Here is a 26,461-nt window from a genome sequence, read left to right as displayed (position 1 = left end):
CAAATTTGGTCGTTGGTCCACCTCAATTTTTACATTTTTTTCGTTTTTTAGTTCTAGTATAGTATGTAAGTAATCAAAATCGACTGAATTCGTGTCAAATTACCACCTCAATGTTTTACCACCGCTCGGGTTTGCCAACTAAATAAACATCGTCTTTAATATTTTGTTTTCTTATATGTTAATGTTTTTATATATTAATTTGACGAATTAATTTTTTGGGTTTTAACGCTCAAATTTACCAATGGTGTCTATATCGTGAAGAACGCAACCGATACTGACCAAATTCATGTCGACTCATCGTCGTAACGCTCAGGTTTACCAAAGCCTGTGTTTCAACGATAGGGTTTTGCCAACTGCCCGGGCGCAACGTGCCTAATAGAAAATCTAGTTAAGTAATAATTGTTAATTATTTTTTTTAGAAAGGTTGTATTTAAGATAACATATTCTTCAAATTTGGAGAGCGCCGTGGTCATACTTTAGCCAGACTATATTTTTTTAACTGGGCCAACGCTAACTTTTAGAGTTTGGCTTAGGCGTTTCCCCGAGAAACCATACCATTGGCTGCCACTTGACAGTCGTTGTGCAACCACAAGAGCGAAACTCTTTGGTGTAACACACGATGGGACGAAAACCCAGGTGGGCTCGGGTTCAAGCGGACAACCTTTGCGCAAGGTCTAACTCAAATCTTTTATTGCTAATATCCACCCAAAGTGACACAAGTGGGTAGGGGTGTGCAACGGGACCGTGAAACCAAACCTTTGAAACCAAACCAATGACCGGTTATGGAGTTTCTCGGTTTCAAACTGAACCGTAAACACCCCTAAATGTAAGGGTATGCTTAAACCAACTACAACATTGCATCTAGCGTCTAATGAGTAATGATGTGTTTGTCCATGCTCGAAGCATGACAACATGCGATTACAAGGGTGTGCTCAAACCATTACAACGGTGTCTAAAATCATATTAAACATAAGATAATATGATATATATACAAAAATCAAGCCACAAACCTTAACAAAAAGCAATGTATAAAATGACTATAAATGACGCCTTTTGTGAAAATATAATGGGAGTAAAACCCTTCAAATTAGGTTGAACTACTGAAAGACGAGAGAAATAAAAAATTGGACAACTGCTGTAAATCAGTAGAATGAGTTTACAATAACAGGTTTTGAAGCATCTTTGAGCATCAAACAAGTACACATTCAGAAATCATGCTTAAACTTTATATCAAACATTGATCCAATCTTACAAATCAAAAACAATAACGATAACCTAACTGGAAATGATTACTAGGAACCAGTGATGTGATAAATTTGATTATGATTCACAAACATATCACCTTCCTCTACCAGGACCCGCAGCTCCACGACCAGCAGCCTGCGCCTGCATAAAAGCAAATCATCATCACTTGGAATATTTTCATGACTTAAAATCTGTTTCCAGTAATAATGTAAAAAAAACACTTACCCTAGCTCGCATAGCAACAGCACGGCCCCGACCAACACCAAGTGCTGAACCTTTCCCCTTTTAAGAAAAAAAAGAGTATAAATTAGAAATATGTATGCTTATCAAAAACATTCACAAATCGCATGTTGGGACAGTCAAAGATGGTACCTTAATTCTAGCTTCTAAACGTTTGAACATCGGAGCGTTCTTAAGCATGTCTGGTATGATCATGAACCTGCAAAGATTTGACAAAGTCAACTCATTTAGTGTACAGTGTAAGAATGAGCAACATGTAAATGGCTCATAAAGATCATATGATATATATTACATAGGATACAAACATTGTTGTTTGATCGCACATGCGTATGAGATATATAAGTATCGGTTATCATTGATTGCAATTTGATACCATGAGTTTTCAAAAAGACTAATCTCGGTTACATATCAGCTTTTTAAAACCAAAAGGATAACTAGAACAAAAAATATACCATGAGTTTTCAAAAAGACTAATCTCGGTTACATATCAGCCTTTTTAAAACCAAAAGGATAACTAGAACAAAAAACTGAGAAAAAAACACCTAAGATGCCTTAGTATTTTCCTCATAAAACTGAAGGCTAATCTCAAAAAATGAATACACACCTGACTTTGCTGCCCCGGATAAACACATGTTCAAGTTGAGCCACCTTCCCATCCTGCAGACATGAAGAACAGCATTATGATAAAATTGTTTCCATCTTTCAATAAAAACAATTTGATTCCATAATAAAAAATATGTTGAATATCTACTGAACTTCTGTTATTGTCTTTAACCATTATCTAGCAAATATTTATATCCAAGTCTGCTGATAAACAGGCATGAGTCAACAAGCTGAGCCCGAGTTCGACTCGTTTTGACTCACGAGTGCGTTTCGAACATTTTTTCTAAAGCTTGAGCTCGGCGCATCTGGGCTCGTTTATCATTTATTAATTTATAAGTAATTTTAGTTACTTTTTTATACATTGAGAAAGCCTTAGACAAGCCTAAGATCGACTCGACTCGAGAATGTATGAGGAACCTTAAAAGAGCCAAAGCTCGTCTCTGCAGTGTAAAATTAATACATATAAGTCCAAAAAAGTAAAAACTTAAAAATACACAAGGCTTGTTAAGGCTAGGCAAGCCTAACCAATCTTCCCATAGAAAGCTCGATACCTAAGCGAGCTTTATTTCAGGCTTGGCCTCGATAAGGCTCAGCTCATTTCGAGCTTCTTATCAATCCAATCTCGAGTAGCTCGCTCGGCTCGTATGCACCCCTAGGCACAACAATCGCATTCATATAGCTATTGTTAGGGTTTAGGGTTTACAAACATACAGTTAACCAATTCGGTATTCAATAGTCACGAACTCTTCATTACAAGTCATAAAATGTTATCCGTGCAGTTGCAGATCTACTGATGAAAACTTAGGGTTTATGTTATGTACTTAATGAACGATAGCAATAGAAGAAACTGAAACGGTAATTGATTGTATATATATTCATGAATCGGAAGATAGTAACCTTAGCGGTGAAGGTGATGTTTTCGAGCTGGCAGTTCCAGTTGTCTTCGCATTCAATCATGCTTCCTCTGTAAACTTCGCCGCTCTTGAGTTCTACGGTGACTATGTGTCCGGCGGCCTCGTGTAGCAGCTTCACCGGAATCCCTAAGCTCCGACTCATTCTGGACTGATTCTCCGACTGTGTCTACGGTGATCGGCGGCAAGGGATGCAGAAGGGTTTTCAAAGTGGAGAGCACCTTGCTAATTCTTTTATTACAGTGAAATTAAGTCTAAGGGCACTTTTGTCAAAAAAAGGTGCTTCTACCTCTTCTTCATTTTTACTAAACTTAGTTTTGCGTTAATACCAATATTTTAAAAACATGTACGTACCAGCCGGTTGAACTGGTTAAACCGGATTTTCGTAAGGCAACCGGTATTTAGAGCCCCGCATTTTTGAATGGTTTGCTAAAACATCGTACCGCCGATTTTTTTAAAAATACCGATTTAAACCGGCAAACTGGTTTTAAACCCAAGAGATTTTTTATATTTTTCGCGACCAATATTTTTTAAAAATGGCTTTTAACATAGCCGGATAAAATTGAAATGAGTAAACACGGTAAAAGGCAATTCGTTAATCAACCTATTTTGTATTATACAAATTCACTGTTGGTTTATTTATGTCTATTGTAACTGACTGATTTCGTATACAAAGTACAAACTTTCAATCTAATTCGACCATTTTTCATGATACTTGGTTCAAGTGCGATGTTTATTAATATACTTTAGGTATTTTTTTTTTAATTGAAATTGTATCTGTATGGAATTACAAAATAAATTATTTAACCCAGTTGAACCTCTCGACACATTCCGGTTCAACCGGTTGTACCATTTTTAAACTAAATCCGGTTTTTAAAACATTGGTTAATACGATTCAAATATTTTTTTTTCTATTACAATTTTGTTATTTTTTATTATCATTATTACTTTAAAAAGTTTTTTTTTATTCTTTAAAGAGTTTTCCTTTTCCTTTTTTTTATATCATAAAACTTTTTCTTTGTTTTTTTTAATGATAAAAAAATTTGTTTATGTAAAAAGACATTTTTTATCTAAAAAGAAAAAAAAACAATTTTATAAGTGTTCTAATACTTTAGAATATGTTTTCTTCTTAAATTGTTTTTAGAGATAGCTTACATTTAAAAAAAATCGTATTGTTTTTAATCTATAAAACAGATTAAACAACATCGAATTGATCAACAAGTTGGTTCTTTTCTAACCTATCAATAATCTTATACGCCCGAACCTAACAAAATATATTCAAGGTTTTTTTTTTGTTGAGCGGGAGACATATAATAAGATAAAAATATACAAATCGTTTTATCGTTTTTATAAAGAGAATATATCATTATTTCTTAAAATATATTTAATAATGATAATAAATATTATATTATTATGATAAGCTTTACAAAAAATATTATAGGGTAGTAATATGTCAAATAAAATTGTTAAAGACATTGAAAGTCTAGAGAAGAGGGTATGACAAGTATACGAGGGGGATACATTTAGCCTAATCCACAAACAACTCCTTCCTTCTTTTCGAATTATATACAAGCCGTATAACAGGTCGTATACTCGTATAAGGTTGTATGATGTGAAAATTGTTATACCAACTTTTATAAAAATAAAATATGGTTTATACGAGTTGTTAAACGAATCATTTAAGATGGTCTAAAAGTTATATGTGCTATATGACTTTAATCAAAACCTGAATCATTTAAGATGGTCTAAAAGTTATATGTGCTATATGACTTTAATCTAACAAGTTTTGCTAGTTAAACAAGTTTTGCATAGCCAAGAATAAGTATTTTCATACTTTTTGTTACAACATTTTCATTCAACCATGTTTGCTTCTTTCTTTTTTTTTAAATTTTTATTTAATGTTATTGTGTTTTTTTATGTCATTTTATTTTCTTTATCATTAATTTAAAATATAATTCGTCTTTTCTTTTTTCTTTTAAGCATATATAGTTAGATTTAAAGTTGATTTCGTGTTATCCACATAAAACAAGGGTCAAAATACTTATTTAGAAAAGTGATATATGCCTGATATAATAAATATAATCAATCTATTTAGGTGTTAATGGTTATGTGATTCAACAAGGTTACCTCTCACTTGGTCTAGGTGTATGTAGAGTTGTTTTGAACGTTTAATCAAGTGTCTCTGTCTCGACATATGTGGTGACACTTCAAACTCAGGTTGTTCAGAACCTTTAGTTTGTTGATTTGGAATAGCATATGCAATAATATAATAATTTATATATCGACAGTTTGAAGATATATTCAACGAGTTAATAAGTCCAACCCTTGATCGACGGAGTATTTGTAGCTAAATAATTTGTCAGGTCCTTCACGGATGGCATGGTGTTTGTAATGAATAATAAATTAGGCTTCCTACTTCCAAAAGGATCTTGTAAGTAATTGAAACTTGAGATGGTTCAACTCAATGTTATGTTTTGGAAATCTTTTTTTTGTATGTCCTTTGAAACATGTTCTTTTTAAGATACTTGTGAAGATTCATGTCTTCGGACATTGTTGTATATAAAAAGATTCATGTCTTAGCAGATGGCATATTGTTGTATATAAAAAATGACCACAAGACTTTCTGCTTGTGGTAGCATGTAAGAATTACATAGCAAGACATTTTCTCACACGTGGCTTATTCGCATTCAGTGATCGTAATTGGTCCTGTTGCATTAGAACACTCACGAACATAACGAGAACAAGACTACCACTAGTGTGCGATGCATGATAACATCCGATAATTAAAATATAATAAGTTATGTTATCATCACTTCTTGCCAGCTATATGCTAACAAGTAACCATAAAGGAAGTAAAGTGAACCGTGACACTATGCTCAATATTTATCTTTCAAATGTATTCAATTCTTGTCACAAAAATAAATAAATAAATAAATAAATAACCCTAAGGTAAACAGACTCAAATACACAATTTTTCACTTGATATTTAGAGTTACAAAATTATCACCTAGAACATGCATATGCACAAATAATCCAAAGAATGAATTGAGACCATTATAAGTACTTGTGTATGCTTGTATTTTAACAACTTAAATAAATTCAGACTCCCATTTGCATTTTGTATCTACACCTCCAAGTTTGTAGTATTTTCTTGTTTGACCCTTTGACTTTTCAACATGGAAACTTTTACAAGTAAGAAGAGCCACCTGGTGAACAATGAATATTGTTCCGGTAGTGCAAGTAAGCTACAAAAGTAAACAAGCTCACCCGGTTGGTTCGTGAATGGTGATATCAGTACTTTGACCGGGCCAATGAGCTCGTGGAGTGGAACTCTGATTTCAGTCTTTGTCTCATATACTTGAGTGCAGACCGTAGCTTGGCTCTAGCTTTGCGGTCAGGGGTGCACCCGGACAATATCATTTCTTCATAAACACCAGGGACCTGAAATTCAACACCATTTTATAGGATAATGGACACGTGTTTAAAATGACTAAATTGCCCTTGTGCAGATTCCATACCTCATCAAATTTCTCCACACGAATTAGAGCTTTCATAAGAGTGGTGTATGTGACAACATCAGGTTTTAGGTCCTGTAGTTAGAAAATAACAAGTTTATATTCACTAATTTGCATAATTATAATTAGAAAAGAGCTAAATGAGGTTCTTGTAGAAGCTTACATTTTCTTTCATTGAGCGTAAGACTGCAAATGCTTCAACATCTCTCCTATCTTCACAAAAGGCATTTATTAATGCATTAAGAGCTAAATTACTAGGTTTCAAACCATCACTTCTCATGACCCTAAATGCATTCAGTGCTTCCTCAGATAGACCCTGCTCAATGTACAAATATTAATAATGAGAAGTTGTTTCTTCACTTTCATTTTCATTTTGTAGAACTTATGTATATGAGGGTTCTCTAACATCTTTGCAATAATCTTTTGAAAAGGGAGTACTAATTTAGATATTTAAAACATCCTCGTATGCATACATACACAAATATATCTATATAACTGGTTTTATTTAGTAAACTAGCCACATAAAAAACACTTGTACTTGTTGCTTTAACTAGGCGATGGCCGATGCATAAAGCGGTTATATAGAAAGGTTCATTAGAGAAGACCAAATTATTACGAGAACAAAAGGAACAAACCTAAATCGTTTTATTTTTTCTATCAATGATTCATACTTTTTAAACTTTTACTCCTTACATACAAAAATGTCTATGTTATGTACATAAAAAGCCATTAAACTAATTTGTTCAGGTGTTTTTTTTTTTTACATTTTTAAACGTTTGCCTAAACATGTGTAAGTTGTGTGTAGGAAATATACCTACACATGATTTACGCATGTGTAGATTCTATAAATAAACGAACTTCGTTAACATATTTTTTAGAATGTTAATAAGAGATGAGTGAACATTGCATTTCAATCATTTTCTTGTATTTTAATTTTTTTTTCAGATTTATTTTGTTCTTTCATACCTCGCGAAAACAAATGTCTTCTGAACAGAACTATCCCCTATATGCGTGTGTGTGTGTGTGTGTGTGTTAACGACAAAACGGGACATTCATAAAACTTGTGTTTATAATTAGAAAGAGTTAAGAAAGTACAGGACCAAATTACCCTTTGAGCATAGGCGTTAATCAGAGCATTATAAATCGTTGAAGTCGGCTTCAAACCAGCAGACTTCATATCCTCCAAACATTCAGTAGCATCCATAAACCGCCCCGACTTTCCATATATATCAACTAATGTTGTATAAGTTATCACGTTCGGCTGCAAACCCTCGCTTTTCATCTTCCTTAACAACCCTCTCACCCCCTCCCACCTTTCTTGCTCACCAAACGAGTTAATCATAATATTATACGTAGCAACACAAGGCTCACACCCTCTTTGCTGCATTTCATCAAACAATTCCTCTGCTTTATTATGATGCCCTGATTTACAATGACAGTCTATTAGCGTGTTCCAAGTAACCGTATCCGGCTCAATCCCTTCGTCTATCATCCTTTCCAATATCGCTAACGCGTTATCAACACAATTATACTTCCCAAACGTATCAATCATCACATTATAAAACTGCCGATCCGGCTTCACACCGCACCTCTGCATCTCCTTCAAAACTTGAAACAACCTTTGCCACTCGCCTCTATCACGATAACTTATCAAAATCCTACTAAAAACATACGAAGTCGGCTTCACATTATTCGCTTCCATCTCTTTCAACACAATCCTCGCACTCTCCCACCTACCCGCATCTCCATAAGCCTCAATCAACAAACAATAAGTATACTCATCCGGCAAAACCGCATTCCTCTCCATCTCATCAACAACCCACTCCGCATCACGCAAACTACCACTATTAACATAAGCTTTCAACACAGCATTATACGCCCTAGTCCTCGGTCTCAACCCACCATCACTAATCTCTTCAAAAACCGCTTCCGCCTCCTCGGCTCTCCCCAACCCACCCAACAACGAAATAACCGAAACCACAGTGGAAACCTTCGCAGTCAATCCGTTCCCCTGAATCACACCTAAAAAATGCATAGCTCTATCCACATCACCCGCTCTCGTAAAACCTAACACAATATCATTCAACAACTGTACATCTAACTCTATAGCATCCGAAACCATTTCGTTATACAACTTCTGTAACAATCCTGAATCAATCTGGTCCTTACGGACCAACGACTGAATAATTAAACTGTAATTCATTAAATCCGGCTGGTCGCCTTCGGCGCGCATTCTGTTTAACAGAATAATGGCTTTTTCTAAGTCATCATTACGCGCACACGCGCCGATTAGAATGTTGTATGTGACCGGTGCTAGGGTTTGTTTCTGCGAAAGCAGAAACGCTTCGTAGAGCATCTCGGAGCGTCCGAGCGCGTGGATTAGAATCGAGTACATGAACTCGTGTGATAAGCATAAGTTGTGTTTGTGAAGCCAGTCGATGAGAGCGTGTGTGGTTGAAATTGAGGTTTGTGAAGACGCTAGGGTTTTCAGAAGGTAATGCCACAGTGACGGTGAGACTGATCGGTAAGACTCGACGAATTGTGACTCAGTGAGTTCTGACTCGGCGAACTGTGACTCGGTGAGTTGTGACTCGGTGGAGAGGAATTGGAGGAGAGGAGAGAAGTCGTAGCGGCGGTTGGAGTGTGAAGGTGGGACGACGTCATCGGGATGGGTGATGACGTCATCTTCTGATAAGGAGAGTGAGGATGAACGGAGAGGTGAGAGTTTGTGAGAGGTGGTGGAGAGTGGTGGTTGGGGGACGGTGCGGTGGCGGAGGAAGCGGGTGGCGGACGGTGGAGGGAGGAGCAGAGTGTGCATTATTGGCAGTTGGTTCTGCAAAACCGGTGGTTGGAGTATGATGACGGTGTATCCGTTGGATAAAGTGCACAACTTTAGTCCTTGAACTATGAGGTAATGTGAAAGCTACTCTGAAACTATTCAAGTATTATTATCTGCACTTTTCAAAAACAAGGGGGTTACTTTCACTATCCACATCTAGTTATTCTACAAATGAGATTAAAAATGAGAATTATGAGAAACATTTGTGATAAAAAAAACTTTTTAAAAAAATTAATTAAAAAATCATAACTTAAAATAAAAAAAAATAAACTAAAAAAAAAAACGATAATGTTTTTCCTATCTCTCTCGCTCCAAAAATAATAATAAAAAAAGGATACAATGCTAAGTATATTATTGTGTCTTTTTGTTTATCAATGTGTTTTTTATTTATTCTTGTTATTGATTGTGTTTTTTTTTCCTTTTGACATTGTGTCTTTTTTTTATATTGTGTTATATTACTCAACATTGTGTTATATTTTGTTTGGCATGGTGTCATATTTCATGATCTATTATGTCTTTTTTATTTATAATTGTGTTTTTTGTTAATTTTCATAATTGTTTCTTTTATCTCGGCATTGTGTTTTTTCGTCGATTTTTTTTATTGGAACGTCAATGACGGGGAAACATTTTGGTTTTTAACATTTTTTTGTTTTTTATTTATATTTTAAATTATAATTTTTTTTAAAATGTATGTAATCTCAAATTCTTCTCATATTTCTTATTTTTGTCCCGTTTGTATTTTAACTTTACAATATTTATAAGTTTTAATTATAAAAAAATATCATGTCTGCTTATAATAAATTTAAAAATAAAATTTAGAGAAAATTACTGTTTGCGTCCCTGTGGTTTTAAGACGTAGGCACAATGAGTCCCCGAAAAAAATTTTGAACTGATTGAGTCCCTGTGGTTTCAGAAATGAACCATTTGAGTCCCTACCTTACTTAACTTTCAGGGTAAACTTTCATTTTATTGAAACCACGGGGACTCAACCAGTTCAAAAATTATTTCGAGGCCTCGTTATGTTTCCGCCCTAAAACCACACAAACACTAATTTTCTCTAAAATTTATATAGGCTCCGAATAACACGACCCGAAGACATGACTGCAAGAAGTCGGTTACCTTCACATTCACAATCTAATGTTGAGAAATCATCATTCAGAACCCTAAATTACCTCAAAACCCTAACAATGGCCAGCGGTTGGAAGAAATCAATCGGCAATGTCCGGTCGGCCGTCGGAAATGCAATGGGCGGTCTTCGCGGCGGCAGCAACCTCGCATCTTGGGTCGTCGCCGGAACCCTAGCGTACTTCCTGTGGATCAAACCCTCACAAGAGCTCAAAAGAGAACAACAAGTATACATTTTTAACCTTTATGTATGATGGGTTGTTGTTGAATTGATCAGCTGATGATCATTTGTTGTTAATTGTGGTTTAATTTCAGGAGAGAGCTGCGCTTGCGGCTGTGTCTGATCGGTATCAGTACGTCGAGAAAACGAAGCCGATTCCGGATCCTCAGGTTTGATTCTGTTATTATTATGTTATAATGATAACAGGAATGAATATTAATATAGTATGGTTGATGAACATCAAAATTGATTGGTCTATGTGGGGGTATTCAACGAATCGAATTGTCCGAATTTCGAAATTTTGAAGCTGGATTCGAGTTAGATCGGATATTCAGTTACTGAATTCGAATAGAATTTGATTCGAAATTTTAAGCTGGATTCGAATTAGATTACTGAACTTGAATTGATTCGAATCAATTTTGAGTTTTTTTGAGTCCGATTCAAACACTGAACACCCACAGTTGACAAACTGATTTAGAAGTTAAAATCAAGTAACAAATTCTTAAACGAAGTAAAAAACAAAATGAGTTAGAAATTGAATAGAAACTTGTATCCGATTACTTGATTATGAATTTAGAATTTTGCACCTTTAGTGATTTTGGGTAATTGTTTCTTGGGCTGGTTGATCATTAGATTGAATATTAAATGTCAGAACTTATTAGCTCTTTTGTAGTTTTGCGTGTGTGTGTGTATCAGTGTTGGAAACGTTGGTATTAATCGGAAACTACTCACTAATCGGACATCCACTGATTAATATTTTGGTAATCGCCGGATTAATCGCTAATCGACTTAATGGACCTAAACTGACCTAGTCGGGCCTAATCGGCCCTAATTCCGGTGCTAATTCCCGCCCTATTTTTGGTTAGTTTCAGCCAACTCCAACCATTTTTCGGCAATTTCGGTCCTGAGTAGGTCGAGGAGGGGTTATAATCTGTCTACTTGAAAATTTTACGTATAAAAACGTGTTTGATACATAATATGAAAGTCATGTATTCAGAAACAGAATTCAATTCAAATCGAATTTCGAGTTTTTCGAGTCGTATTTGAATACTGAACACCCTACATCTAGGTATCAAAAACTTTTTTGATTCGGAAATGAGTACGAAATTGATGATCCAATCATAGTCACATAAATCGCTCAAGTAGCGTGATTTTCGTATTGGTACGTTTTGTACCCAATCGGAAATCGCAAGCGTGCCGGTCGCCGGCGAATTCGCGATCCAAATCGCCGGAACGTCGCTCCGATTGAACCCTAAATCGTGAACCAGAAATCGCCAATCCGTCGCTACGATTGAAACAAAAATCGCGAATCAGAACTGATAGTATATCGATTGAACGCCTCTCCGATTGGCCGCCTGCCAGATTTGGCCGGATTTATGGAATTGTGGCCATCCCAAATCTGAAACTTTGAAAACCCTAAAACTGAAACGTCGTTCCCTTTTCTTTTCACTCTTTTCTTCAAACAAAATGTCATTTTTCACCCTCAACTTTCTATTTTTATAAAAGTTAACCCCAAGCTTTACTACACAAATACATATTTTTACAAGATAATCCTCATAAATTATTGATAAATATATGTATATATATACACAATATCCTGGAAATGCTTTTTAAGATATATAATTTTATTTTTATAAGATATATAAATTTTATATTTAATTTTAATTCCGCCTCGAACCGAACTACATGGTACACCGTACCGGTTCGTACCGAAATGAACCTACCCCCCTCCGTACCGAATACGTTACCTTTAGCGAACCGCGTACCCGTACCAGAGCGTACCACGATTTATGACTATGGATCCAATTGCTGCTGTTTTTGATTTAGATAGAAATAACTGAATTTATTGTTTGATTATGTAGGAAACTGGGCTTATATATGGAAACAAAAACAAAAGTAATAATCCTGAAAAGTGATGGGAATGAGCATTGATGGAAGAGGTTTGATGTGTGGTATACACTATACAGTGATTGTGAAACTTTTGGTGTTAAATTTCAAGAAGTTTAGTAAGGGAAAGTTGATAATTATTCAGTTTTGCAGATAACTTCTGCATTGTAATAATGCCCCTGTATGAGGACCAAGCTTATATATCTCAAATGATTTTTGTTCAATCTAATATAAGTGAAATTTAAATGTGTGGTTGGTTGAGAGAGAATGTATAAATTGCTATTCATTTTGGTGCTTTTAGCATTTATGCGCCTGAACTAAAGAGTTATTGATCAGTATTCAGTAATGAAGCATTCCTGCTTTTGGAAGATGAAATGGATGCATTTGCAGTAATATAGCGCGTACAGGTGCATGTATATTTCTATACAAGACAAGATTCAATCGTCGTGTGCTTGTCACTTTGTCTATTCTATATTGTTAATGCCGAGGCGAGAGAAGTTAACAAATCGATAAAACCTAACGAACTGCCATACTATGTTAATTCTTCTTGTGGCAGAGGGTTTTTATGGCTTAACCCTTAACATTATTCTGGTTTGCAGTTAAGGCGGCCCAGTGATCAAACTAGTCAAATGACTAACTTCAGGGCACTTATGCTGCCACCATACTGCCCGACCCGTTTTCTTTTATTTTATTTTCATCAGGCAACATTTTATCATTTGGTTGGTTGGTTTGTTTGTTTGACTTTTTTTTTTTTTTAATTATTTACGCTTTGGCTTCTGGGGGTTCTTAGGTTTGTATATAAAGTCTTTCATTGCATATTTGTTGCTTAGGTTGCATATGAAGTCTTCTTTTGTTGTATATTTGTTACTTGACAAATAATTTGGTTGTAAAGACTTTCTGTATAAAGGTTTAACATATTAATTTGTTGTCTTATCATCTGGTATTCAAGAAATAACTATCTATGAAATTATTGTCTACAATTCATTTAAATACTTGGTGAGTCGGTGACTTGTTCACGCCTATAGCTCATTCCAGCCTTCGGGACCTAATTGCCTCAAAACATCGCAAGTTTATTAAAACAAGGCTCCTACATATCAGTCATTTGCAAGCCTTGTGAGAGCCTATGTAATCAGAGTTTCACACAAGATAATAAGTTAACCAACAAAACTCTACATAAAACTTGCTCACAGATTTCACGAATGCAGACATAAAAACTGTATTTTATCAAAGTGTTCAAAACCTGAACTACTTTACTGTAAACCATACACGACAACAAACCATCTTTAAAGATAAATTAACACTAAATATTTTCCTGTTACCACTTTTAAAATCCTAATTACTGATGAGTTAAAAAACTTAATAGTTTGACTGCTCAAAAGGCACACGAACCAACAGCCGTCCATGTAAGCTCACAATTGCGGATGTGCGAAGCGGATCGATTCTTGATGGTAAGCTAATCACCTGTAAATATTATTACATACCCAAACATAAACAAGATGAGAAATTTTGACCCATTAACATAATTGATGTTATTAATTGAATAATTATTAGTTATGAAAAACATAAATGGACCATTCTGTCCCCAACAAACCTTTTTGAAAGGTGTAATACCCCATGGATTGTCAAGTTGCTCTGGTTGACCTGTGATGACAAGGCGCCCAGCAGGATCTGACTGGACGCGTACCTAATCCATCAGAAAAGCAATATAGAAAGTCAACTACTGGTCAGCAATTAGGTCAACTATTCGTAAGAGTAACAAGTTAATTTCTAACCTCTTCTCGCAAAAGGCCTGGAACTAGTGCATACACCTCAAAGCAATCTTTCTGTTCATACAAATAGTCAACTTTGACATCTAGTAACTGAAAAAGTCAAATGCTTGTTATGAATGTTACAGGTTTGATAATACTTACTGTTACAAGCACGTTTATTTTAACCCAATCGGCAGGAGGACCGACATCAGCAACAGTTGAGACAGCTCTATCATGATTATAAAGGTAGGCAAATGTTAATACACGTTTAAATAAACAAAACGAAAATGTGATGAATATATGAAATTGGGAGACGAAAAATATTTGGTACTCAACTGCCTGGATGTTTCGGTTCGTGCAGCTTTCACAGAATGCTCCACTTCACTTGGTCTCTTTTGTTTTAGTGACACTATATGTGATATCATTACTCGATTAGAACACATTTTCTTGATGTATAATTTTATTTTTAATAAATAATTATAACTTGACAGGTGGGCATTACCGATGCTCTTAAGACTTCTTTCGCGCTTCTGTGAATTGTTGGAATTCTTTTCCTGAAAAAGTGAAATACAATATGTCAATTCATCATTGCAGCATTCTTTTTGTGATTACTCTTGAATATTATCACTGCAGAGTTGTAAAATGACAGAAAAATGCCCCTGAATCTACTCAATGATTGGCTAACCAACCTCACCAAAACCTGAAAGACGTTGAGCATGCCAACCCTGCATGTCTCGAGCTGCAGCGTCCCTCCGTGCCCTACCTGGTCCGGATCCTGAACCCGGGGTCTGATGACCGTTTGCCTGCACAAGCCATTTATAAAATCAAGTATGTTTGGCCTGTGGTATATATATAAAAACTGAAAATTCTATCAACAAACCTCATTTTCAAGAATAGGGGCATCTGGGAAGACAGGTGCAAGAGGGAATTCAAGCTCACCAATCTGGACCTTATGTCTTTCGTACTCGAGAAGTGCCTACAAATAAACAAAAAGTTAAATAGCAACCGGTGATCAAGAAATTAATAATTTAGAGCTTGTGATGCCTTCAAAATATATTACCAGGATGAAAAGTTGCTGGATTTTGGAACTTCAGTTAAAAAAAAATGTAATATAATCATTACCTTTTCATAAAACTGGCGAAATGTATACGAGACAGTTGTGCAAGTCCTTCAGAATATAAACCATAAAGGATTATTAGCATGATAATCGTATAATATATCAGTACCTTTTTTTTTTACATGTACAAGAGAGAAAACAAAAGTGACCAAGATAATCTGTTTCTGCTTTAATTAAAACAGTAGATAGATGGTATTGAATAGTAAACTCATCTTCTTGGTTCTTACTTAGGTGGATTGAAAGATTCGCCTATATATCGCCACAATTTGGATCCAGTTACCTGAAGAGAGAGAGAATGTTGAATAAATCAATAGAAAATATGTACATTGCATAGTACTTCACCAGTTTCTCAAGAATTACATTATCATTTCAATTTTCCCAAAAAACTGATAGATCATATTGCTAATATATTCAGAACAGATATTAGATCAATCTTCAATCAAATGCATTAAAAATAACATTATTCATTAAAAATACAATAACATAAATTAATTTACATGCTTTTTTTCTTTCAAAAAAAATTCGTTTGCTATTAACATAAGAATTCTTTATGCCTAATGATGCAGAAGGAAAAGATAAGGTATACCCGGTCATATCCTCCCAATTTGATAACCGACCTCCACAACCTATAACAAAAATACAACAATAAAATGAGTCTTCACCCAAAAGCAGAATAATATGAATGTGAACCAATAAGCTTACTTAAGGCAATTTAGCGGTTGTCCATAAAACTTTAGAGGCTTAAATTCCAAGTTTTTCTCCTTATACACAGCTTCCAACTCTTTCATGAATATTTCTTGATCCTCTTCAGTCCCAGATTCATAACCCTCATCCATCTAATCATAACATACCAAACACCATCTTGTTAAAATAGCTAAAGATTCACTAAATATGTAGAATATTTCAATGTAAAATTACCTTTGTGTCCTCTACCTCGTTCTTCAATGTCTCTGTATTATGATCCTCAGCTTTAACAGGTGTAAATTCCACAAACTCTTGATGTTTTTCATCTTGAGTATGATCTGCTTCATTGTTATTATCTGGCATCTTCATAGTACCATCATGAGCATCATCCATATCTGCAGCATCTATCTTATCATCACCCATCATTGAAGCATCATGAACCACATCCACATGCGATTCCTGCTCAATTTTGTTAACCTGCATCTCCTCTTCAGCTTTATTAGGTGAATGTTCCACAAGCTCTTGATGTTTTTTATCTCCTTCATTGTTATTCTCTGGCATCTTCATAGAATCATCATGACCATCATTCATATTATCATCAATCTTATCATCATCCATTGCTGAAGCATCTTTCTCACTATCATGAACCTCATCCACATGCGATTCCTGCTCGAAATTGTTAGCTTGTGTCTCCTCTTTAACTTTATTAGGTGAATGTACCACAAGTTCTTGATGCTTTTCATCTTCTTCATTGTTAATCTCTGGTGTCTTCATAGAATCATCATGACCATCATTCACACTATCATCAATCTTATCATCACCAATTGCTGAAGCATCTTTCTCACTATCATGAACCTCATCCACACGTGATTCCTGCTCGATTTCGTTAGCTTGCATCTCCTCTTCATCCTTCTTACTTGCACCTTCTTGCTCAATCCCAATTTCATCTAATAGTGTGTCAACTAAACCAAGAGACTCTTTTTGTTTGTCTTCTACATGTTCCACACCAACCACTTCATCTTCTAGAACCTTTCCAGCATCCTCCATCTCAAACTCTCTTTCTCTACCAAAACAGTGTTTTATTTGTAAAAATCGGTTCTAGGCGCTGATTAGTCGCTAATCGCTGGGCAGCCAATGCGATTTCAACTAATCGGCCCCTAAAATCGGTAATCAGTCAAATCCAATAAAAATTGATAAAAACGTTTTTATTAGAAAAGGTACACTTATTATTTCAATCCAATTAAGAACTTTGAAAATTTATACACAAATTTTGAAAATTTTTTTGTAACATTCAAATGAGAACCAAAAAAACGTTGAGAACAGCAAAAATCATATAATGCACTTGTAACTTTTGCTTCAAGTGTTATGCAGAAGGCGATTACATAACCACTCATCCACTATCTCATTAAATCACTAATGCATCAGGTACACATGCTTTATGCGGTTCTCAGAGTTCTCCACATGTTTTTTTATTCTGAAAAGAATGCTATGCATATATACACACAAGCATATATAATTTTGAAAATACATATAAAATTCCAAGCCGATTAATCCTGATTAATCGCTAGCCAGTACCCTACGGCCTTGCGAGTTTCACAACAATGAGTACATTTCCACAAAATTAGAACCAATTAAATTATAAAACCCTAATTCAGAGACAAACCCTAGGTTCCTACCGTCAAAAAGTAGCAATTAGCACAAAATCAGCAGGTCAAACTACGATTCATGACAAAAATAGGAGCACGATGACACAATTTAATTGAGATTCGAAGCAAATTACAGAAAGTATTGAGGTTCGTAAGCTTACATTGCGCGTGGAGCTAGCTAGGGTTTGTTTGTTTGTTGTTATGTTATGAGTAATGGTGTGTAGGTAGGGTTTTTGTAAATGTGCTATTGAGGCAGGTGGCGGGTGGTGGTTGGATGAGAGGTACGCCGGAGAAGAAAGCACGGTGGTGTTAGTGGTGTCTGCTGTCATCCATCGGGTCAAATTCAGAGAAATAGAGAATGAGTCATCGTCTGGATACCACGTGGATAGAGTTTGTTGCGTCTGTGAAAGGACTATATTACCCCCAACTGATGTTTTAAAACCGGGATGTATCAGCCGGTTGAACCGATTATAACAGGTTTCGAATAGGTAGCCGGTAGATTTTGAGACTGGTATTTTTAGACGGTTTTATAAAGCATTCAACTGTCATTTTTTTTAAATAGTGGTTTAAACCGACGTACCGGTTTTAAGCCTAATGTTTTTTTTTATATTTTATGAGGCTTATATTTTTTAAAAATGAATTTTAGCCTAGGATATCAAATTAAAACGAGTAAACCAGTAAACAATGTCATAAATCTAACACACTTTTATTTTATTAAAAACTTTGTTTGAAAATCAAATACTTTTTGTATTATTTTTTTCTACGAACTAGCTTTTCGATTATTTTGATTATGGATTCATGTACTTTTTGGCTATTTTTTGAGTTAAAGTTGCATATATATGAAATTATATAGTAAATTAGTCAACCCGGTTGAACCTCTCGATACAACTGAATCGGGTTGTACCATTTTTTAACCCAATGCAGTATGAATAAAATACCGGTTTTTAAAGCATTTAATACATGTGAACGGTTGTGATTTGAGATCTGTAATGACAATTACATTTAATAATAATTTATTTTGGAGGCTTTTTTTTCTGGAATGATAAAGGTTGACATTCAGTATGAATAAAATACCGGTTTTTAAAGCATTTAATACATGTGAACGGTTGTGATTTGAGATCTGTAATGACAATTACATTTAATAATAATTTATTTTGGAGGCTTTTTTTTCTGGAATGATAAAGGTTGACATTCAGAAATACTTTTTTGTCTGATGAACAAACCGTGGTGAGTGTTGGCTGGGTCCATCTATGTAGGAGGAAACGTAAAACTGTGAAAAATCTTCGTGTTCAACCTGGAGCAAATTACTCTAGGCCATAATCAAACCCATGACCTCTTTCATAAGGAAAGTTATTGAGTTACCATTGAACTAATAAGTTTAGACTTGATTTTCACTTGTTTTATTTAAGACAAAAGTTATAAGAAATGTAAACGTTTTAATCAGTTATGTACATTTTAACCTCCTCCATTTAATAACTGAAGAAACACTAACCGGACCCCTGACAGATTACTGGTAACCTGGGAGTTGGATAGATGTTTCCCACGAGGGGTTAGACCCTTGGAAGATGGTTCTTCTGATAACCTGCAAAACAGACACCGTGAGCTCGTCACTGAGAAGGGGGGGGGTTCCTCCTTGTGACCACCCTCCGGCGTGAGAATCAGACTAGATTGCTCTTTAAATATAAAAGTATATTAAGAGATTGCTAGAGCAGATATCAGGTATAATATGATGATAATGTGATAATGTAATGTTGAGATGATCATACCATTTGGGGTATTTATAGCCGAAGGTAGGTTTCCAAGGAGGTATGGCCGGCTGCAACAGTGTTCCTGTTCATCAACAGTAGCCTACGCACGTGCCCTGCTGGTAGTTGGTGGGTAGGCAGCGGCTGATAGTGACCAGGCCTGCTGTATACTATTCCCTTTCCACCAACTGCCGGCTACGCACGTGGTATGACAGTAGTTGGTGAGTAGGCAGCGGCTAATAGTGATACAGTACAGGAGCATGCTGCTCGCCATACTGTATCAGTGAGCTGTCGTATCTCTGATCAGATCTTTCGCCCATACCTCGTCAGGTACAGTAAAAGGTCCTTCAGTATACAGACTGGCTTATTTGGGCGGGAGTATTCCCCCTCCCGCCTCTGTGCGGGATTGCTCCCGGCTTTGCTCATTCCTTCAGGTGACACTGAATGATCGAGAGCTAAGTACCTAGTGCGTGTAGCCATGCTGCGCGGGTGGCCTTCCCTCATGGCTTGTATCCGAGGCTGCGGGAACAGGCGGAGTCCTTCACCATGGGAGGCATTTCCTGCGGGAACAGCTTGCGTACTGCGCATAAGGACGTCACGTCTCTGAGCATGGTTGGTCCTGCGGATCCAGTTGGTCTTTGCGCAGACGTCCCTGTTTAAGGTGAGTCTTGCGGGACCAACTGGGCTCTGCTGGGACCTACCTCTTCAAGTCCCCCCAGTCCAATGTTCTTCTCATGCGTGTTTAATAAAGTGAGGTGAACTTTTGGACTTGAGCAAAGGGTTTTGAAAAGGGTTTTGTAAGGTTTTCCATGGGGATTCTTTCCGCGGAAGTCCTTGTCACTTGCAGAAATGCCCGAGTTTCCTGCTTGGTCTTTGGGTATGATGCGGGTAGGTCTGTAACCTCCTCGCAAGTCAGGAGCATTGAGTCCCAGTTGTATGTATTTTCCATGAGGTTTTGGTAGTTTTGAACATAGTGATCAATTATGTTAAAACCATCAATTCCATCTTGGAACTTCCAACAACGTACTTCTCGACGTTCCCGCTATGCGGGGATGTTATTTCCGTTTCCGCAAGCATTGCCCAGAAGATCCTTCTTGGTTTCAATTCCCAGCGGAGCGTTAGGTATGTGAAGGGTTTTGCCTTGACACTGTACCTGCGCTCGTCTTACGGTTACTTTACTTCCAAGGTATTCCTGGCGTCAATTCCCTGCGGGTGCTAGGTATGTGGAGGGTTTTGCCTTTACACTGTATCCGCACCCGTCTTGTAGTTACTTGGTTGCCGAGGAATACTTGGCTTCAATTCCCTGCGGGTGCTAGGTATGTGAAGGGTTTTGCCTTAACACTGTACCCGCGGCCGTCTTACGGTTACTTGTTCGCCAAGGTTTATTTGGTTTCAATTCCCTGCGGGTGCTAGGTATGTGAAGGGTTTTGCCTTTACACTGTACCCGCATCCGTCTTACGGTTACTTGTTTGCCAAGGTTTATTTGGCTTCAATTCCCTGCGGGTGCTAGGTATGTGAAGGGTTTTGCCTTTACACTGTACCCGCATCCGTCTTACGGTTACTTGTTTGCCAAGGGGTAAAGGGGTATTTTCCCGCTTACTTTTTAATATTTTCGAATTTTGAATTTTGAAATTCGAAGAGTTGGTGAAAAGATCAGAACAGTCCAAACCTCTGAAACGTCGTGCGACGGTTTCTTCTGACTGTGTCAGGACGTGCAGGAAGTTATGGTGACGTGACAGAACATGGTCATTCCAGTCGCTTTTTCAGGCGCGTGGGCGCGATTTTTCGGGCGCGTGGCCGCGAAATTACTGGCACACGTCCTTTCAACAGCTGTTGCCAGCTTGCTTTTTGCCACGTGTCATAGTTTCATTGCACATTCGATTTCTCTCTCCTCCGCATTAAATTCACCGCATTAATTGCGATTACTATATAAAGGGGTAGAGGGTTATTTGCAATTCACACTTTTCACTCCTCTTCAAGATGTCTTCTCGTGATGCTGAGGCTATAGCTGACGACAGGGGTACTGCTGGCGAGTGCCAGTGTGCTCTGCCCGGCGATCAGTACCGGTATGTTGTCAGGAAGTTCATGCTCGATCATCTCGAGCCTGAGTTTCCTGAATCCCACCAGACCGTGTATGATGCCCCCAGAGGCAAGATCGGGGTTTATGCTGCATTTTTTGTCTATGGGAATCTTAGATTCCCGTTGACAAAATTCGTTTACCGTGTCCTTGAGAGGCATGGTGTTCATTTGACCGAGCTGCACCCCATGGCGATCGCCAAGATTCGCCATTTTGAGTGGGTGTGCCGGATTTTGGGCATCGAGCCCCATGTGGACCGCCTGATGACCTTCTATACCTGGAGGTGCATCCAGGGGTGGTACACCTTGACGACCCGTATTAAGGGTCTGAAGATTTGCGACACCGAGCGCAGTCTTCGCGCGTGGAAGCAGGAATTCTTCTACATTTCTGCCCGCGCCATCCCCCTTGCCATGAAGTTTAAAAATGGCCAAGCGATACCGAGCCTTCACGCCCCCAACTACCAGGAGGCGGAATGGTTTTCGAAGATATCCCGGATCCAATCTCCGGTTTACCGGTTTGCGGAATCCGGGATGGTTATGTTAGGGATGAGCCGGGTGTGGAAAGATGCGTCTCAGGTTCCCATCCTTCTCGAATACGGTTTGAACTCTATTCCCTATGGTATGTCTTGTCTTTCTTTTTGATACAAGTTTGTCTTCTAACTGTTTCTTTTCTTTCAGAGGGAAATAATTTGGAGTCGCTTCTGTTCCCGCGGGAAACCGACGGTCCCGCGCGGATGGGTACTCGTGCTCTGGACGAGGGCGAGTTGCCCATCCTGGAGCAAACGGCGGATCGTTTTGTGGAGGTCTATCCGCTGGGCCACGAGATCCTGAGCCACCGGCGGCCAGGTAAGGCGATATTCTTTCCTCAACCCCTTAATGCTGTACCCGCTGTTGGAATTCTTGACCTGTCTTCTTCTGAGGAATCCTCAGATGCTCCTCCATTGGTGCGGAAGAAGAAAGCTGCTGCCGGCGGGAAAGGGAAGGAGAAGGCCTCCACGGCTGGTCCGGTGGTTCTATCTGACTCGGAGTCAGATAGTGAAGAGGTGGAGGGGAAGCCCGGTGGTGAGGAGACCACTGTTCCGGAGGCTACGACCGTTACCTCCGGAGAACCAACGAAGACGACGGTGACCGGTACCAAGAGGCCGGCTCCATCGGGTTCCTCCCCGCCCGTCCGTACGTTCAGGGTCAAGAAAACCCGTAAGTACAATCATAATGTCTTTGCAGATTTATTACTTCTTAAATTTATCTAACACTTTCTTCTTTGTGCAGGCGTGGATGTTGACGCATTCCGGGGTGAGGCGCAGGGGAGTATCTCCCCGCCAATGACGGTAGGCTCGGTCAGCCTTCCTGAGGCGTCGACCCAGGCGCCTGCGCCTGCATCCGCTGGTCCAGTTGCTCGTTCCTTTGAGCCAACTGTTCCGGCCGAGATGACGTCACCGCCGGCCGTGAGTGCGATTTTTACAGCATCCTTCACGGAGCCGGCGGTTACTGCTGCTGCTGAGGAGGCGGCGACCGCGGCGGCGACCACAACGGCGACCACGGCGGCTGCCACCATGCCCGCGCCACCGGCACCTACGGCCGGACCATCAGGTACGCGCAGGGCTTCCCGCCGATCTTTGCCCCCTTCCCGTCTGCCTGACCTGTTGGATGGATTTCCTTTAGGTTCAGGTGATGGGTTTGGCGGCTATCGGCCTGTCATTGACCCTACAGGTGCGTAGGGTTCCTTTCTTTTTCCCTTATGTTTTTTATCATCTTTTCCTTACTGCCTTGGTTTCTTTTGCAGTGTCGGATTCCAATGAAGTGTATGTTCCGCGATGGAACATACGCCGAGGAACAACCCTTCGTACCCCTGTGGAGTGCGTGGACTGGGCTCGCCACGCTGCTCCTCATGGTGCGTTGGGGGAAGCCATGGCTAGCTACCAGGAGGGTAGGCTAACCAATGAGCTTCGGGTTCTCCAAGCCCGGATGCAGCCGCGCGTCGAGCTGCTTTGTCGTGAAAACGACAAGTTGAAAGCAGCTCGCGCCAAGGACGTATCTGAGGCGCGTGCTCTCCGGGAGGAGAACCAACAGCTGGCGGCAGCTGCCGCCGACAAGGAGAAGGCCTTCAAGGCCCTCGAGGTTGAAGTTCAGGCGCGACTCGAGGCCCGCTCCAAGGCTGCCCAAGCTGTGAATGAACAGCTTCGGCTGGCCAGGGAGACTGCGCGAAACGCAACCGAGAGGGCTGCCAAGGCTGAAGCCGTTGCTGAGCCTTTGCGTGTGGAGAATGAGGAGCTCAAGGCCAAATTAGAGGCTCTCCAACGCGCTCATGATGCCTTGGCAATGGAAGATGCCAAGAAACTCCAGGAAATCCTGGACCAGAGGGGGGTGCTTGACCACACCGAGCGGAAACTTAAGGGCGTCGAAGAGGCTGCCGCAAAGGAAGTTTTACTTGCCAACCTTAACAAGAGCGAAGCCGAACGCGCCCATAACGAAGCTCAAGCTGCCCTCCAATGGCTTCTTCGAGAAGCGTTGCCTCAGGTATGTTTAGCTTTATCTTCTCGCTTTTCTTTTGTAAGAAAAGGTTCTAATACTTGTATTTTTTCTTTGTAGGTTGTGCGTCGGGTCTTTTCAGAGACCTCTTACGATGATGCTATGACCGCAGCCCTCAACGCTTCTCATGAGGATGGGGAAAAGGCCGGCTTCTTGCTTGGTCTAGGGTTTGTTGAGAAAGGCGTCCCGCCTTCCAACTTCCCTTTGTTCAATGTGGATACCGAAGCCATTTATGACCAAGCATTGAACCAATACGCCGCCTTCCCGCATCCAGTGGTGGAAAAGGTGGACGAAGTAGCTGCTGCTGATGATGGGTTAGCTGTCCTCAAAGCGTTCCTCGAACCACCCCGTTCTTCTGACGGAGCGGGTCCAAGTGGAAGCGGCCCTGAAGCTTGATCCTGAAGATCCCTTCCCATTGCTAAGATAGACTTGTATAGTTTTTTTTTTTTTTTTTTTTTTTTAGGCGGGTAGTTACCCGGCCATTCTTGTAATATATTCTTGAAATATTAATCTTTTTGCGTATAAGATTGTTATTTCCTTCTTTGGGTTCCTTGCTTTATAAACTTATGACTTGCATACTTAGTTTAAATTAGCAATTTTCCAAGTGTTTAGAATAAGAACCTTTGAACGTGGTTGATAATGGGTTAAAGTTTCGCTTCCTCCTTCGTGATTGTGCGGGTAGAACCGTCACTAGCACTTGGTAGGATGGCTAAACTTTAACCTTCATCTGACCTGCGTGTAGGTTTTCCTTTTCGAAATTTCTAAGGCATTAAGATAAGTTAACCTTTGAACGTGGTTGATAATGGATTAGAGTTTTTGCTTCCTCTTTCGTGATTGTGCGGGTAAAACCGTCACTTGCACTTAGTAGGATGGCAAAACTTTACCCTTATCTGACCTGCGTGTAGGTTTTCCTCATCCTTTTGAGGATAAGTTAACCTTTGAACGTGGTTGATAATAGGTGTGAAGTTTTGCTTCCTCTTTTGTGATTGTGCGGGTAGAACCGTCACTTGCACTTAGTAGGATGGCAAAACTTTACACTTATCTGACCTGCGTGTAGGTTTTTCTCACCTTTTGAGGATAAGTTAACCTTTGAACGTGGTTGATAATAGGTGTGAAGTTTTGCTTCCTCTTTCGTGATTGTGCGGGTAGAACCGTCACTTGCACTTAGTAGGATGGCAAAACTTTACCCATATCTGACCTGCGTGTAGGTTTTCCTCATCCTATGAGGATAAGTTAACCTTTGAACGTGGTTGATAATAGGTGTGAAGTTTTGCTTCCTCTTTCGTGATTGTGCGGGTAGAACCGTCACTTGCACTTAGTAGGATGGCAAAACTTTACCCATATCTGACCTGCGTGTAGGTTTTCCTCATCCTATGAGGATAAGTTAACCTTTGAACGTGGTTGATAATAGGTGTGAAGTTTTGCTTCCTCTTTCGTGATTGTGCGGGTAGAACCGTCACTTGCACTTAGTAGGATGGCAAAACTTTACCCATATCTGACCTGCGTGTAGGTTTTTCTTATCCTTTTTAAGAATTTTGTTTTGAACCGTTCGACGCGCGGTTGTCGATAGGTTAGTGTTCGGTTTCCTTTCATGATTCATGCGGATAGACTGGCACTTTCATTTAATAGGATAATTGAACTCTTCCCCTTCAACTGACCTGCGTGAAGGTTTGTCAAGTTATTGGGTTCGTGCGGGTAGGACCGCCTTCCCACGCAACGACTTCACGTAATGTGAACGCCGTCACCAGTGTTGCATAGTTTAACCGTTCGACGCGCGGTTGTTGATAGGTTATTATTCAGTTTCCTTTAATGATTCATGCGGATAGACCGGCACTTTCATTTTTGGGTGCTGAACTTTTTCCCAAACTGACCTGCGTGAAGGTTTGTCACGTTATTGGGTTCGTGCGGGTAGGACCGCCTTCCCATGCAATGACTTCACGTAATTATGCGGTGAAAACCGGCATATTAGTGTTCAGAAAAGTATGAATGTAAAATCATCAGCTTCGATGTTCTTAAAGAGAATCATTTCCATTAGAAGTGGCTCTTGGCCTTTTCTTTACAAATTGGAATTGATTTACATGCAGACTGTGTAAATGAGCTCCCTTCCATGTTGGGATGGGAGTGCCATCGAGCCGATACGCACCTGGTTCGGGATCTCGTTCTTTACGCAGCATGTAGTCTCAATGTTGAAGCTGGAATTTTTATTCGTTTTCCCCAGCTGGGGTTCTACACGCATCCGCCTGCTCAGCCTTTATTGCGCCACGAGGTGTGCGAGCGTCCCATCTCTGACAAATGCTTCGACCATGTCTTTTACATCTATGCATTCTTCAG

At 39.0% G+C, this 26,461-nt stretch overlaps 4 protein-coding genes across 4 annotated transcripts; 1 reads left to right on the top strand and 3 right to left on the bottom strand.

The window, feature by feature from the left end:
- Positions 1–1,248: 1,248 nt before the first annotated feature.
- LOC143529973 (small nuclear ribonucleoprotein SmD3b-like) lies at positions 1,249–3,167 on the bottom strand. Its single transcript, XM_077025637.1, has 5 exons — positions 2,986–3,167; positions 2,090–2,142; positions 1,618–1,684; positions 1,471–1,527; positions 1,249–1,386 (listed from the first exon to the last, which is right to left on the bottom strand). The coding sequence occupies exons 1-5, from the start codon at positions 3,142–3,144 to the stop codon at positions 1,339–1,341; spliced, it is 384 nt and encodes a 127-aa protein (XP_076881752.1). The 5' UTR covers positions 3,145–3,167; the 3' UTR covers positions 1,249–1,338.
- Positions 3,168–6,266: 3,099 nt separating this feature from the next.
- On the bottom strand, positions 6,267–9,365 carry LOC143529972 (uncharacterized). The gene is made up of 4 exons (XM_077025636.1): positions 7,623–9,365; positions 6,678–6,830; positions 6,518–6,589; positions 6,267–6,440 (listed from the first exon to the last, which is right to left on the bottom strand). The coding sequence occupies exons 1-4, from the start codon at positions 9,330–9,332 to the stop codon at positions 6,291–6,293; spliced, it is 2,085 nt and encodes a 694-aa protein (XP_076881751.1). The 5' UTR covers positions 9,333–9,365; the 3' UTR covers positions 6,267–6,290.
- A 1,160-nt stretch (positions 9,366–10,525) lies between these two features.
- On the top strand, positions 10,526–12,915 carry LOC143529971 (uncharacterized). Its single transcript, XM_077025635.1, has 3 exons — positions 10,526–10,705; positions 10,794–10,868; positions 12,561–12,915. Exons 1-3 carry the CDS (start codon positions 10,541–10,543, stop codon positions 12,612–12,614), a joined length of 294 nt encoding a protein of 97 aa, XP_076881750.1. The 5' UTR covers positions 10,526–10,540; the 3' UTR covers positions 12,615–12,915.
- An 856-nt stretch (positions 12,916–13,771) lies between these two features.
- Positions 13,772–17,182, bottom strand: LOC143529969 (AT-rich interactive domain-containing protein 6-like). The gene is made up of 13 exons (XM_077025634.1): positions 16,369–17,182; positions 16,153–16,286; positions 16,037–16,076; positions 15,678–15,730; positions 15,456–15,501; positions 15,214–15,309; positions 15,023–15,136; positions 14,836–14,887; positions 14,670–14,742; positions 14,496–14,562; positions 14,358–14,408; positions 14,177–14,269; positions 13,772–14,046 (listed from the first exon to the last, which is right to left on the bottom strand). Exons 1-13 carry the CDS (start codon positions 17,179–17,181, stop codon positions 13,942–13,944), a joined length of 1,737 nt encoding a protein of 578 aa, XP_076881749.1. The 5' UTR covers position 17,182; the 3' UTR covers positions 13,772–13,941.
- Positions 17,183–26,461: the final 9,279 nt, after the last annotated feature.

This window comes from Bidens hawaiensis, unplaced genomic scaffold (genome assembly GCF_021521415.1).
Source record: "Bidens hawaiensis isolate Kalapana, Puna unplaced genomic scaffold, B.hawaiensis_p1.1 tig00008796_1, whole genome shotgun sequence".
Lineage (NCBI taxonomy): Eukaryota > Viridiplantae > Streptophyta > Magnoliopsida > Asterales > Asteraceae > Bidens > Bidens hawaiensis.
This window is presented reverse-complemented; position numbering and strand designations above follow the sequence as displayed.

Coding starts and splice junctions, on each gene's coding strand:
- LOC143529973 (XM_077025637.1), bottom strand. CDS start 3,144: ATGAGTCGGAGCTTAGGGATTCCGGTGAAGCTGCTACACGAGGCCGCC. Junction 2,143..2,985: donor ACATCACCTTCACCGCTAAG/GTTACTATCTTC, acceptor TCATGTCTGCAG/GATGGGAAGGTGGCTCAACT. Junction 1,685..2,089: donor ATCCGGGGCAGCAAAGTCAG/GTGTGTATTCAT, acceptor AAATCTTTGCAG/GTTCATGATCATACCAGACA.
- LOC143529971 (XM_077025635.1), top strand. CDS start 10,541: ATGGCCAGCGGTTGGAAGAAATCAATCGGCAATGTCCGGTCGGCCGTC. Junction 10,706..10,793: donor AGCTCAAAAGAGAACAACAA/GTATACATTTTT, acceptor GTTTAATTTCAG/GAGAGAGCTGCGCTTGCGGC. Junction 10,869..12,560: donor AGCCGATTCCGGATCCTCAG/GTTTGATTCTGT, acceptor TTGATTATGTAG/GAAACTGGGCTTATATATGG.
- LOC143529969 (XM_077025634.1), bottom strand. CDS start 17,181: ATGGAGGATGCTGGAAAGGTTCTAGAAGATGAAGTGGTTGGTGTGGAA. Junction 16,077..16,152: donor CAACCGCTAAATTGCCTTAA/GTAAGCTTATTG, acceptor TTTTTGTTATAG/GTTGTGGAGGTCGGTTATCA. Junction 14,563..14,669: donor CGAACCGAAACATCCAGGCA/GTTGAGTACCAA, acceptor TAATCATGATAG/AGCTGTCTCAACTGTTGCTG.
- LOC143529972 (XM_077025636.1), bottom strand. CDS start 9,332: ATGCACACTCTGCTCCTCCCTCCACCGTCCGCCACCCGCTTCCTCCGC. Junction 6,590..6,677: donor TACGCTCAATGAAAGAAAAT/GTAAGCTTCTAC, acceptor TTCTAACTACAG/GACCTAAAACCTGATGTTGT. Junction 6,441..6,517: donor GTGTGGAGAAATTTGATGAG/GTATGGAATCTG, acceptor GTTGAATTTCAG/GTCCCTGGTGTTTATGAAGA.